The sequence below is a fragment of the Coregonus clupeaformis genome, chromosome 1 (assembly GCF_020615455.1).
Source record: "Coregonus clupeaformis isolate EN_2021a chromosome 1, ASM2061545v1, whole genome shotgun sequence".
NCBI lineage: Eukaryota > Metazoa > Chordata > Actinopteri > Salmoniformes > Salmonidae > Coregonus > Coregonus clupeaformis.
The window spans coordinates 56,462,002-56,477,293 of record NC_059192.1 but is presented as its reverse complement, the minus strand read 5'-3'; the positions used below and the strand labels follow the sequence as shown (position 1 = coordinate 56,477,293).

Below are 15,292 nucleotides of genomic sequence, written 5' to 3'. Positions count from 1 at the left end.
TGATTGCGACCATGACAGAGTCATTGCATGGAGCGCGGTTTTTCACAAAATTGGATCTCAGGAGCGCGTATAACTTGGTGCGCATTAGGGAGGGCGACGAATGGAAGACAGCGTTTAGTACCACGTTGGGTAGATGAATGCTCCATCAGTCTTCCAATCCTTCGTAGATGACATTTTCCAGGATATGCAGGGACAAGGGGTGGTCGTGTACATTGATGACATTCTGGTGTACTCGTCTACCCGAGCCGAGCATATAACCCTGGTGCGTCGTGTATTGAGGAGGCTGTTGGAGCACGACCTATATGTCAAGGCAGAGAAATGTCTGTTTTTCCAGGAGTCTGTCTCCTTTTTGGGTTATCGGTTGTCCGCGTCAGGGGTGAGAATGGAGGTGGATCGTGTGTCCGCTGTGCGTAATTGGCAAACTCCAACCACTGTAAAAGAGGTGCAGCAGTTCTTGGGCTTTGCGAATTACTACCGGAGGTTTATCCGGGGGTTTTGGACAGGTGGCAGCTCCCATCACGTCCCTTCTGAAAGGGGGGTCCGGTGCGCCTGCAGTGGTCAGCTGATGCGGACAGGGCCTTTAGGAGACTGAAGGACCTGTTTACGTTGGCTCCGGTGCTGGCGCATCCGGATCCCGCATTACCCTTTCAGGTTGAGGTAGACGCGTCTGAGGCTGGTATAGGGGCCGTTCTCTCTCAACGGTCCGGCACGCCACCTAAACTCCGCCCCTGTGCTTTTTACTCAAAAAAGCTCAGCCCGGCGGAGCGTAACTATGACGTTGGGGACAGGGAGCTGTTAGCTGTAGTTCAAGCCCTTAAGGTGTGGAGGCATTGGCTTGAGGGGGCTCAACACCCTTTCCTCATTTTGACTGACCATCGGAACCTGGAGTACATCCGGGCAGCGAGGAGACTGAACCCTCGCCAGGCTCGATGGAGTATGTTTCTCACCAGGTTCGTATTTAAAATCACGTACATCCCTGGGTCCCAGAATGGTAAGGCAGATGCGCTGTCCCGGCGGTATGACACGGAGGAGAGGTCCGTTGAGCCTACTCCCATACTACCGGAGTCTTGCCTTGTGGCACCGGTGGTGTGGGAGGTCGATGCCGAAATCGAGCGAGCGTTGCGTGCACCGACCCCAGCCCTCCACAGTGTCCTGAGGGTCGGAAGTACATTCCGCTCGAGATTCGGGATCGACTCATTTACTGGGCTCACACGTCACCCTCCTCTGGACATCCGGGTATTGGCCGGACAGTGCATTGCCTTAGCACTAAATACTGGTGGCCCACTTTGGCTAGGGATGTGAGGGTTTATGTCTCCTCCTGCTCGGTGTGCGCCCAGTGTAAGGCGCCCCGACATCTGCCCAGGGGTAAGTTACAACCCCTGCCCGTTCCACAACGACCATGGTCCCACCTCTCGGTGGATTTTGTGACAGACCTTCCCCTCTCTCAGGGGAATACCACCATCCTGGTCGTTGTGGACCGGTTCTCTAAGGCCTGTCGTCTTCTCCCTATGTCGGGTCTTCCTACTGCCCTACAGACCGCTGAGGCCCTATTTACCCACGTCTTCCGGCATTACGGGGTACCCGAGGATATAGTGTCTGATCGAGGCCCCCAGTTTACCTCCCGTGTTTGGAGAGCGTTCATGGAGCATTTGGGGGTCTCGGTTAGCCTTACCTCAGGGTACCACCCGGAGAGTAACGGGCAGGTAGAACGTGTCAACCAGGATGTGGGTAGGTTTCTGAGGTCGTATTGCCAGGGCCGGCCGGAGGAGTGGGCACGGTACATTCCCTGGGCCGAGATGGCCCAGAACTCTCTCCGCCACTCCTCTACCAACCTAACCCCCTTCCAATGTGTGTTAGGTTACCAGCCGGTTCTGGCACCTTGGCAGCAGATCGAGGCCCCTGCGGTGGATGATTGGATGAGGCGCTCGGAAGAGACGTGGAACGCTGCCCACGTCCACCTGCAGCGGGCCGTCCTTCGTCACAAGGCGAGCGCCGATCTCCACCGCAGTGAGGGGCCGGTGTACGCACCCGGAGATCGAGTCTGGCTCTCTACCAGAAACCTACCCCTCCGCCTGCCCTGCCGGAAGCTGGGTCGGCGGTTTGTGGGGCCCTTTAAAGTCCTGAGAAGATTGAACGAGGTGTGTTATAGGTTACATCTACCTGTTGAGTATAAGAATATTAACCCCTCGTTCTATGTGTCTCTTCTCAGGCCGGTGGTAGCTGGTCCACTCCAGGACAATGAGATAGGGGAGACTCCTCCGCCCCCACTGGACATCGAGGGGGCTCCGGCGTACACCGTTCGGTCCATCTTGGACTTAAGACGCCGGATGGGGGGTCTCCAGTATCTCGTGGAGTGGGAGGGGTACTGCCCGGAGGAGCGGTGCTGGGTGCCGCGGAGGGACATCCTAGACCCATCTCTCCTATCAGAGTTCCACCGGGACCATCCCGCGCGCCCTGCTCCGCGTCCTCCTGGTCGTCCCCGAGGCCGGGGTCGGCGCACGGCTAGAGCCACGCGTCAAGGGGGGGGTACTGTCACGGTTTCGGCCGAGGCTGCTCCTCCTCCTCGTTCGGGCAGGCTTCGGCGGTCGTCGTCCCCGGAGTACTAGCTGCCACCGATCTATGTTTCATGTTCGTTTGGTTTTGTCTTGATGTTGTACACCTGTGTCTTGTTAGTGTCCTATTTATTTCTCGTTGTGTGTGTTTGTCTTTGTGTGTGATTGCTCTTCTGTTTCGTGTTGGAGCTACGTACTTCCCTCCAGTGTTTTGGAGAGGTTTTTCGCACATGTTAGTGCGCCGTTTGATTGACGCCTGTGTGCGCCGTTATTTCGCCTTCGGGCTTATTGTGCTTATTTTCTACGTGAATATTGCACTAAAGTCTTTTGGACTGAGCTTCTGCGTCCTGCGCTTGATTCATGCACCACACCCACCTTCAGCACCCCTTGACATGAACAAATATTACAATAAATATTACGGTTGAACTCAAATGTACTAGTTGATAAAATACCTGTGTTTATGGAAAAGATGTTTGAGAAGGGTATTTTGTTTTTAAATGACATTGTAAATTGGAATGGTAGAGTTGTGTCTTTCATGGAGCTATTGGACATGGGAAGGTCTGCTCAATGCAAGGTGTCAACCAATTGATTACAGCACTACCACAAATTTCCATGGCACAGGGTGTATGAGTTGATATACAAAATGACGCAAGATTCAACACTTTGTGCTTTTCAGCTAATATTATTGTACAGAATTCTTGCACCAACAAAATGCTGAATATTTGGGGCATACAACCATCTCAGCTCTGCAGAATTTGTTGTGAGGATACAGAATCAATAGACCATTTGTTCTGGTATTGCCCTCAGGCAGGCAGCCTGTTTCTGGTCTCAGGTTCTGGAGTGGCTGAAAAAGCAATTACAGTGCATTCGGAAAGTATTCAGACCCTTTGACTTTTTCCACATTTTGTTATGTTACTGCCTTATTCTAAAATGGATCAAATTGTTTTTTTCTCTCATCAATCTGCACACAATACCACATAATGACAAAGCAAAAACAGGTTTTTAGAAATTTTGCAAATGTATTAAAAATAATAAAAATCAAAATGTACATACACTACCGGTCAAAAGTTTTAGAACAGCTTCTCATTCAAGGCTTTTTCTTTATGTTTGCTCTTTTATACATTGTAGAATAATAGCGAAGACATCAAAACTATGAAATAACACACATGGAATCATGTAGTAACCAAAAAAGTGTTAAACAAATCAAAAGATATTTTATATTTCAGATTCTTCAAATGGCCACTATTTGCCTTGATGACAGCTTTGCACACTTGGCATTCTCTCAACCAGCTTCACCTGGAATGCCTTTCCAACAGTCTTGAAGGAGTTCCCACATATGCTGAGCACTTGTTGGCTGCTTTTCCTTCACTCTGCGGTCCGACCCTTTACTCAGTACTTTGTTGAAGGACCTTTGGCAGCGTATGACGCTACAAGCTTGGCACACCTGTATCAGGGGAGTTTCTCCCATTCTTCTCTGCAGATCCTCTCAAGCTCTGTCAGGTTGGATGGGGAGTGTCGCTGCACAGCTATTTTCAGGTCTCTCCAGTGATGTTCGATCAGGTTCAAGTCCAGGCTCTGGCAGTGCCACTCAAGGACACTCCTGTGTGGTCTTGGCTGTGTGCTTAGGGTCGTTGTCCTGTTGGAAGGGGAACCTTCGCCCCAGTCTGAGGTCCTGAGCACTCTGGAGCAGGTTTTCATCAAGGATCTCTCTGTACTTTGCTCCGTTCATCTTTGCCTCGATCCTGACTAGTCTGCCAGTCCCTGCCGCTGAAAAACATCCCCACAGCATGATGCTGCCACCACCATGCTTCACTCTAGCGATGGTGCAGGTTTCCTCCAGACGTGACGCTTGGCATTTAGGCCTAAGAGTTTAATCTTGGTTTCATCAAACCAGAGAATATTGTTTCTCATGGTCTGAGAGTCTTTAGCTGCCTTTTGGCAAACTCCAAGCAGGCTGTCATGTGCTTTTTACTGAGGAGTGGCTTCCGTCTGGCACCCTACCATAAAGGCCTGATTGGTGGAGTGCTGCAGAGATGGGTGTCCTTCTGAAGGTTCTCCCATCTCCACAGAGGAATTCTGGAGCTCTGAGTGACCATCGGGTTCTTGGTCAACTCTCTGACCAAGGCCCTTCTCCCACGATTGCTCAATTTGTCCAGGCGGCCAGCTCTAGGAAGAGTCTTGGTCGTTCCAAACTTCTTCCATTTAAGAATGATGGAGGCCACTGTGTTATTGGGGACCTTCAATGCTGCAGACATTTGTTGGTACGCTTCCCCAGATCTGTGCCTCAACACAATCCTATCTCGGAGCTCTACGGACAATTCCTTTAATCTCATGGCTTGGTTTTTGCTCTGACATGCACTGTCAATTGTGGGACCTTATTTTGACAGGTGTGTGCCTTTCCAAATCATTTCCAATCAATTGAATTGACCATAGGTGGACTCCAATCAAGTTGTAGAAACATCTCAAGGATGATCAATGGAAACAGGATGCACCTGAGCTCAATTTCAAGTCTCATAGCAAAGGGTCTGAATACTTATGTAATAGTGATATTTCAGCTAAAAATGTCTTATACATTTGCTAAAATTTCTAAAAACCTGTTTTTGTTTAATCATTATGAGGTATTGTGTGTAGATTGATGAGGGGAAAAAAACAATTCATTCAATTTTAGAATAAGGCTGTAACGTAACAAAATGTGGAAAAAGTCAAGGGGTCTGAATACTTTCTGAATGCACTGTACATTAATCTATAATTAGAGCGCCGGAGGGGAGTAACGGGAGGAGACGTGACACCAGCTAGCTGCCTGCTGCAGGGTTAGGAGGAGTTGGTTCCATGTCGGAGGCCAAGGTGACAAATTGTCACTGTCAGAAACTGGGAGGCTTGGCTTTACGCTGACCCCTAAGTGGAACTCATGATGGAGTTAGCTACTTCTGCAAAACGTAACTGAAGCTGTCAGTGCACACACTGACTTTGTGGTTTAAGAGACTAGTCAGTTCATAATGCAGTTCTGCATGTATTTTAGAGTTAGTTCAGCCAAATATCCATACAATATCTTTATAGAAAAATGTAAGAATGGTGCAAATATAAGCCTAGCATTGTCTAACCCTAGAAAATGCTATTATAAAATGGTAGTTACACTCGAGTGAAACTGAGTTAATTAAATCTTTCAGGTGCTATTGCCCTTGCAGCATGTGAATAAAAGCCCTGTATCTGGGAAGCAGGATCAGTCAAAGAGCTCAGTATTCAATGGCTGTTTATCAAGCAAGGGGAGTGTGACTGCTGAAACAGTCCAAAGTAGTTTAAGTGGTAGAGAAGCACACATTCATCCTAATGATTTCCTGCACCAGACTAAAATCTCACGACTAGCTAGCCCTTTACCCCTGTGCACCCCTTGACCCTCCACACACACCCCGATCCCCCCCAACACACACACACACACAATTCCACTTCCTATATGCCCCTGAGCCCACCAGCTTCAATAAAGCCACACTCCCCCGGTCCATGCGAAACACTGAAATGGTTTCCACTTGCCACGTAAACCTCCTCTCCATCTGCTTTTCACATGCACAGTGCCTCCAAGTGCTCCGACACTCTTCACCACTCTCTCTCTTTCTGTCTCTCGCTCCCTCACTCTCATTCTCTCTCCCTCTCTCTCTGAATCTCTCTCTCACTCTCTCTCTCCCTTCCTCTTACTCACTCTCTCTGACTCTCGCTCTCCCTCTCATACTCTCTCTTTCTCACTCCATCTCCCTCTCCACTCAGTCCTGTTATCCTAAGTAACACAGTAAAGCTGCTCACAGAAAAACAGCTAACTTTATTAACGTGTGCTGAATTGGACAAGTGTAAGTTTTATTTTAGTAAATAGTGTTTCAGCTTGAACTGTTCTCTATCATATATATTTCAAAACAGTTTCTAAACAGTATGTTCACTTTCAAACAATTTTCAGAGCTAGACACTGTAAACAGTTAAGATATACATGAACAACTAGTAAGGTATGTCCTGTTTTGACCCATATAGAGCCACATATCTAGACAATGAAGTAGACTCAAAATAGGGCTCTTGACTTACCTGTACCCCTGCACATAGACTTGGCACTGGTACACCTTGTATATCTCATTATTGTTATTTTATTGTGTTACTATTTTTGCTTTAGTTTAGCAAATGTTTCTTCTATTTAAAACTCTGCATTGTTGGTTAAGGGTTTGTAAGTAAACTTTTCACGGTAAGGTCTACACCTGTTTTTTCCGGTGCATGTGACAAATACATTTGTATTTTATTTGATTGTAGGGGAGGTCACAGTTAGAACAATTACTGAGATACAAGCCAAAACCTTACTGAAACCACATGAAGGAGCAAATCATTGGGCAAGTAATATATTCGTAACTCAACAGTGGTTTTCAGGGACATCTATTCTTTATCTTAACATCATAATCAATGGAGTAAATTATTTTTTGGTCCTAATCTAGGACCCAGTGGTTTACCTCAGAGAATTCACCAGTGCATAATAAATAACAGAACTTGAAACTTTCGAACCCTGGATAAACTGACATTGAAGAAAGACATTCAAGATAGCTGGCAGGTGGTGAGGGGATGACAAGCCACTGAGAGAGAGAGAAAACAGAGAGAGAGAGAGTGAGAGGAAGAGAGAGAGAGTGAGAGAGCGAGAGAGAGAGAGGGAGAAGTGGGGCAGTCATAATGATGATGCTATGAATGACTGATTGTCTATGTCAGAGTATAAGATAGAGTTATTCAGATAGCCTGTGATTTCTGCAGCATGTCCAGGTAAATGGTGGGAACCAGTCTGGCTAAACCATGCACTAACCACCAGCAGTTGTGGCCTGGGGAAACATTTTCCTGTTAGGGCACAGTTTCAGTAAACTCTTAGGGGATACCAACATCATGTAATTATGTGGACCATAAGCTGCAGCTACAGCACAAATTCACCACAGACTCGCAACCTCGCTCCACTGTCCTGGTTTAATAAAGTAATACCAATATCTCAGTACAGTTAACCCTGTGTCTTGGTGTGCCGGAGGAAGATTTCAGAAGGAGATAGTCACTGAGCTGTCCATTAAGGCTAAGATGTAGAAGCTTTGATTAGACTTTAGACTCGGTTGGCAAAATATTAGCATCTTGAGAGATTAGACTTTTCCTCCAAGGCTTTCAATCTTAATCTAAAAGATGGAAAATGTTGTTTACAAGGGACAATAAAATAGGACCCATTCATTAATTCATCATTGTTCGTCTACTGTAACCATTCAAAATGTATCGGGACAGCAACGTTTACAACTGTGAAAATCCTATTATTCCAGCCTCCGATTCCTGGAAGAAATTCAATATCTAGCACGGTCTGAATGTAGGCTATGACAGAGACACATGCCTGAAATAAGGCAAGCTTTCCATTTCATTATGTCAATGGAATTCACTGTTACGTAAAGGCACAATACCATAGAGTATAGAATGAAATTAGGTTGGAGTCTCATTTCATTTGGTGGCAACTTCAAGTGTGTTTTCCTATCAGAGAGAAGCAAAGAGAAAATTAGGTTACCAGGAATGAGAAATTCAGCTGTACTATTTTCTGCATAATACTCTAGGTCTATGTGTAAAGTACTTTTTCACATACTTTTTGTGTCAAATCCATGGCAGCTTCATGAATCTCTGAATCATTTAACCTCCCATTTTGTCACCTGGCAAAAAGAGTCTAGAATTCTGGTGACTCAAGTACACACACGCGCGCATGTGCACCTGAACTTGCGCACACACACACACACACACGGTCATACTGCAGATGCACAGATGCTAACACACACACACACACACACGGTCATACTGCAGATGCACAGCTGCTAACACACACACACACACACACACACGGTCATACTGCAGATGCACAGCTGCTAACACACACACCCACAGTCATACCGCAGATGCACAGCTGCTCCCCCATCCCCTCTGAATCTTCTGTATAACCCCACCCACGCCCATATCCCCATGCGCTGAGCCCACTCACTGCCTCAACAGCCAGCACCCAACCCAGGCACAGCCAATACACAGCATAGCTTTACAAACAGGTGCTCCATCCCAACCAATGCTGTTTGCTTAACCCTTTCATCACAATGAGCCGTGTATGATTTGGCTGTGTGTCTTAAGCAGAGACTTGATATGTTATCGTGAGCTGTGTTGGTCTTGTTATACACTTATGACATTATAGAGCTTTGTTCAGCTGTCGGTGGAAAGGATATGGACTCCCAAGAAATGCTGTATTACTGTCTGCCTATTTGGTACAAAGACATACAGTATATGCCTACACACATGCACGCCAACAGTGATACAAGACACACACGCACACACACACCTACCAGACTAATTTCAATAATGGACTTACATACATCATCATATAGGCTACATGACCTGTTGCAGCTAACTCGATAACCAACCAAAGTAATACACTACTGTAATAACTTAATCGAAATAGAACACACTACAACTGAAAACAAATATTACAAACAGGACACCATGCAATGCAACAGACCGGAGCAGAATAGATGCAACTCTATATGAATGCTGCTCAATATAGAGCGAAATTAGCCCAGCTAGCACATTTGGTTCCTTGGAAGTTGTGGGAACGTACATTTTAAGTTTCCCATTGGTTCTGGTAAAAGAAGCCACAAGTTTCCTGATTTGGTCGGGGGGCCCCCAGATAACATATGATAGCAAAATCTGTAGAATTCCAGGAATTTAGCTTTAAAACTGCAACATTTTCTCTCAGCCTCATGGCAAAATGTGCAGAATTTCAGGACATTTGCTTTAAAACTGCAACATTTTCTCTTAGCCTCATGACAAATTTTTTTGAATAGTATTATAAAACTGCAAATGTTTCTCTCTGCACCATGGCAAAATGTGTTGGGGGGGCAAATGCGGTAGTCCGGCCCTACCTGGGAGGTTTTATTAATGTTCTGAGAATGGAAATTATAGGTTATTTGAAGGTAATTAAATAACGTTCTGAAAACATGTATTAATAACACTTTTCATAACACTACTACTTTAGGTTAACTGTTTCGAACTCCAAGCACAGATAGGAAACATGGATATTAATTTGCTTAGGCATTAGTCATGCAAACACATTTCGTTTTTATTGTGGCACAGCAACAGTGACATTCAAACTTATGATCTTCTGTTCTCGATCCATAGAATTAGTCCACTGGCCACCAGGATGGAGCTAGCATGCCATCATTTTTTAAACTAATCCAAAACTGTTAATTTTAGTCTATTCAAACAGACCCCCTTTCAAAGGAACAAGCACTCATTAAGATCAGGTGAGGCCAATTAACACCTGAACATACTTAACAAGATAGAGCAGGGTTTCCCAAACTACTGATTTGAAAATGGTGTTGCGAGAGAATCTCTGAAAGAAATGTGCTTGGTTCATAGAACCGCGATTACGTCAATAACTTTCGGTAGCCACTAGATGCGGTTGTAATAAACAGCGGTTTATGTTTTCTTACTAGAAATGTGGCTTATCCTTTGAACCGTTTGAGCTACAAAATATTATGACCCCATCAATGACAGATAAGCCTCTCGGGAACACATACAGTATGTTTCCTCTAAAATGCCCACAAGCCACGCAGGACTCCTTAGAACAGAGTGGACAACAAATTATAATGTTATTTTCTACACAGAAGCTCATGCAGAATTATTGCCTGATGATCTACTGAACTTCCCAATATGTTTCTGATGCATTTCAGTCACTTCAAACCATACTTCCTTCAGATTGAAATACTTTCAAAAGTCCTGTCAGAATTATTTGTAATAGACTGTCATAGCCCCAATTTAAAAAGTAAACATCGGCCGTTGATTACATAATGTTTTTTACATGTTGGGGTCTCAATATATTTTTTTATCAAAATGGTGTCGGGGCAAAAAAAGTTTGGGAACCCGTGAGATAGACGATAGAGAGTTTTGTTGATCCTGTTTTTAAATAACATTTGTAGAACGTTCTTTGAACATTACTAATGGTTTCTTGTGGTTTTTATGGAAAGTTTTCTTAATGTTCTGAGAACATGACTTTAAATCCATGAGGAAACCTACAGAAAATGTTATACTGAAGTACTGAAATTCCCACAGAAAAATGTTGTTTCTTAACGTTCTCCAAACAATTTGAGAACATTACTTTAAATAGAACCATGAGGAAACGTTATGCTGAAGTACTGAAATTCCCACCTAAGAAAAATATCGTTATCAGAACGTTATGTGCTAGCTGGGTATCCTGCACCATTCACAGAACTTTGTGGGAAGGTTTTATGCAAAATAACAATAAGACAACCACTCTCTCACCAAGCTCTAAGAAACATATGGTTCTTAGAACAGTATGTGCTAGCTGGGATGGTTTACAGAACGTTATGTGCTAGCTGGGAGGTGACTTGTCTTACCTGACTTGTGTTTGGTGGATCCCCCATAGTCCCTGAAAAAGAAGCAACACCAGAGAGTCATTGTAAGTGTGCGACAGGGAGCCAGGGCAAAGCAGGAGCATGTTGTCCCACACAGGACTCTGTACCCTAGCAGCTACCAGCCTAACCCTCATTAAGAACGCACACACAGAGACAGGCACCCCACACAGAGCATGCCAGAGAGACAGGGAGAAAGAGGGAGAGAGACAGAGGGAGATTGCTGTGTGTACAGTATGTGTAAGAGAGAAAGAGTGACAGAAAGTGAGTGGTTGTTGATTTGCGTATGTTTATTGGTGAATGTTGGGTGTTTGTGTGTGCAATGTGCGTGTGTGTGTCAGTGACAGAGAACACTGCAATGAAATGGTAATACATTATCATATCCATTAGCCTGTTGCATTCATTCTGAGATAGAACACCCGTCCGTTCCAAAGCCCATGCTTAACATTTTATTCTGAATGGATCACTATCAGAATCAATGAACCAGCTTGTCCCTAAGAAATACATCAATGTATGTGTGTTCATGCATGCATGCATGTATGTGTGTCTGTGCGTGTGTGTGTTCTGCAGTATGGGAATGGCTGTCTGCAGGTTTTCATTAGGTTAAATTCAGACTGAACAGTGTGTGTTGAAAGACTGAAGGTCAATGTATATATTTCTCTATCTCACTTTCCATCCTTTAACTAAAAATACTTTCCTGCAACCCGCCTCACCCAATGTGGCACGGATTCTATTATTTCTTTATTTTTATCAAGAACCTACGGCTGAAACTAGCCAGCTAGCCAGCTAACTAGCTACTTGCTATTAGCCACCATTAGCGGTCTTCACCACTGTCTGTGGCCTGCACTACCTACCAGCCAGCTCTAGCCTGGACAATTATCGGTCTGCACAGTGCGCTATTGACCCAGAGAGGATTTTCTGTGGATATCACTGAATCACTGGACCTTAACACCGGATCATCGCAACTAGCTAGCTGCAACAAAATGGCTGTTGTTGGCTAATTCACCACTGTCCCGATGCACCAGATAGCCTTGAGCTAGCCTCGAGCCAGGCCCATCTCCCGGCTATCTACCTCTCTGTCAACCGGACGGGATCTCCTAGTGTCGACACGGAGCCCCGCCGATCCATCACGACTGGTCTGCCGACGTAATCGTCTGATGTGGTTTCAACAGGCTTCCCGTTGCGACGACCACGAAGATCCATCTGCTCGCCCCGGCCCGCTAGCACGCGCAATCAACAGCCATGCCTCCTGCTCGCCTGTGCTGTAGCAGCCTACGAACTGCTCCCGAACTTAGCTATTGCTGTTCACTGGACCTTATGATCACTCAGCTCCACAGCTGATGCCTGCTGGACTGTTCCTTTACACGGTACCCTATCCTGTTTATCTGTTTAGCCTCAGCCCAAACTTTCGTCGCCATTACCAGTTGTTGTCTTAGCCCTCTCGAATAACACCTGTGATTGCGTTATGCCTCTCTCCCATGTCAATATGCCTAGCCTATTGCTGTTTGGGCTAGTTCATATTGTACTATTTCACTGTAGAACCTCCAGTCCCGCTCAACCAGCCTCAGAGAGCTCCTTTGTACCACCCCCCATACAAGCGGAGACCGGCTCAATCGGTACCTCCAGTGATGCTACCTCTTTCATCGTTACCCAATGCTTATGTGCACCTCCACTGTACTCACATCCTTCCATATCCTTGTCTGTACATAATGCCCTGAATCTATTCTACAACTTCCGGAAATCTGACCCTTTTATTCTCTGTACCCAACGCACTAGAAGACCAGTTCTTAAAGCCTTTAGCCGTATCCTTATTCTATTCCTCCTCTGTTCCTCTGGTGATGTAGAGATTAACCCAGGCCCTGTAGCCCCCAGTATCACTCCTACTCCCCAGGCGCTATCATTTGTTGACTTCTGTAACCGTAAAAGCCTTGGATTCTTGCATGTCAACACCAGAAGCCTCCTCCCCAAGTTTGAGTTATTCACTGCGTTAGCACATGCTGCCAACCCTGATGTTCTAGCAGTGTCTGAATCCTGGCTTAGGAAGGCCACCAAAAATTCAGAAATTGCCATCCCGAATTACAACATTTTCCGTCTAGATAGAACTGCCAAAGGGGCGGAGTTGCAATCTACTGTAGAGCTCTATCATACTATCCAGGTCTGTGCCCAAACACTTTGAGCTTCTAATTCTAAAAATCCACTTTTCCAGAAATACGTCTCTCACTGTTGCCGCTTACAGACCACCCTCAGCCCCCAGTTGTGCCCTGGACACCATATGTGAATTGCTTGCCCCCCATCTATCCTCAGAGTTCGTACTGCTTGGTGACCTAAACTGGGATATGCTTAACACCCCGGCCATCCTACAATCTAAACTAGATGCCCTCAATCTCACACAAATTATCAAGGAACCTACCAGGTACAACCCTAAATCCGTGGGCACCCTCATAGATATCATCCTGACTAACTTACCCTCTAAATACACCTCTGCTGTCTTCAACCAGGATCTCAGCGATCACTGCCTCATTGCCTGTGTCCGTAATGGGTCCGCGGTCAAACGACCATCCCTCATCACTGTCAAACGCTCCCTAAAACACTTCAGCGAGCAGGCCTTTCTAATTGACCTGGCCCGGGTATCCTGGATGGATATTGACCTCATTCCGTCAGTAGAGGATGCCTGGATGTTCATCTTGAATAAGCATGCCCCATTCAATAAATTCAGAACTAAGAACAGATATAGTCCCTAGTTCACCCCAGACTTGACTGCCCTTGACCAGCACAAAAACATCCTGTGGTGTAATGCATTAGCATCGAACAGCCCCCGCGATATGCAACTTTTCAGGGAAGTCAGGAACCAATATACACAATCAGTTAGCAAAGCAAAGGCTAGCTTTTTCAAACAAAAATGTGCATCCTGTAGCACTAACTCCAAAAAGTTTTGGGACACTGTAAAGTCTATGGAGAATAAGAGCACCTCCTCCAAGCTACCCACTGTACTGAGGCTAGGAAACACTGTCACCACCGATAAATCTATGATAATCGAGAATTTTAATAAGCATTTTGCTACGGCTGGCCATGCTTTCCACCTGGCTACCCCTACCCCGGCCACCAGCTCTGCACCCTCCGCTGCAACTTGCCCATGCCCCCCCACTGCTTCTCCTTCACCCAAATGCAGGTAGCTGAAGTCCTGAAAGCTGCAAAATCTGGACCCCTACAAATCAGCTGGGCTAGACAATCTGGACCCTTCTTTCTAAAATTAGCCGCCGAAATTGTCGCAACCCTTATTACTAGGCTGTTCAACCTCTCATTTGTATCGTCTGAGATCCCCAGAGATTGGAAAGCTGCCACGGTCATCCCCCTCTTCAAAGGGGGTGACACTCTAGATCCAAACTGTTACAGACCTATATCCATCCTGCCCTGCCTTTCGAAAGTATTTGAAAGCCAAGTTAACAAACAGATCACCGACCATTTCTAATTCCACCGTACCTCCTCCGCTATGCAATCTGGTTTCTGAGATGGTCATGGGTGCACCTCAGCCACGTTCAAGGTCCTAAACGATATAATAACCGCAATCGATAAAATACAGTACTGTGCAGCCATCTTTATCGACCTGGCCAAGGCTTTTGACTCTGTCAATCACTGCATTCTTATTGGCAGACTAAATAGCCTTGGTTTCTCAAATGACTGCCTTGCCTGGTTCACCAACTACTTCTCAGATAGAGTTCAATGTGTCAAATCGGAGGGCCTGTTGTCTGGACCTCTGGCAGTCTCTATGGGGGTGCCACAGGGTTCAATTCTCGGGCCGACTCTATTCTCTGTGTATATCAATGATGTCACTCTTGCTGCTGGTGACTCTCAGATCCACCTCTACGCAGACGACACCATTTTGTATACATCTGGCCCTTCATTGGACACTGTGTTAACAAACCTCCAAACAAGCTTCAATGCCATACAACACTCCTTCCGTGGCCTCCAACTGCTCTTAAACGCTAGTAAAACTAAACGCATGCTTTACAAAATAGCTTCCAACACTCTACTCAGCAAATTGGATGTAGTCTATCACAGTGCCATCCGTTTTGTCACCAAAGCCCCATACACTACCCACCATTGTGACCTGTACGCTCTCGTTGGCTGGACCTCACTACATATTCGTCGCCAAACCCACTGGCTCCAGGTCATCTATAAATCTCTTCTAGGCAAATCCCCGCCTTATCTTAGCTCATTGGTCACCATAGCAACACCCACCCGTGCGTTGCAGCAGGTATATCTCACTGGTCATCCCCAAAGCCAACACCTCCTTTGACT

The 15,292-nt window shown here is 45.8% G+C and overlaps 1 protein-coding gene across 1 annotated transcript in view; it reads right to left on the bottom strand.

The window, feature by feature from the left end:
* Positions 1-8,049: 8,049 nt before the first annotated feature.
* Positions 8,050-15,292, bottom strand: part of LOC121534592 (SH3 and PX domain-containing protein 2A-like) — a 40,910-nt gene continuing 33,667 nt past the window's right edge. Inside the window, exons 6-7 of the mRNA XM_041841496.1 lie at positions 10,979-11,010; positions 8,050-8,063 (exon numbers count right to left, since the gene is read on the bottom strand). Coding sequence (XP_041697430.1) covers positions 8,050-8,063; positions 10,979-11,010 — 46 coding nt within the window. The remainder of the gene's footprint in view (positions 8,064-10,978; positions 11,011-15,292) is intronic.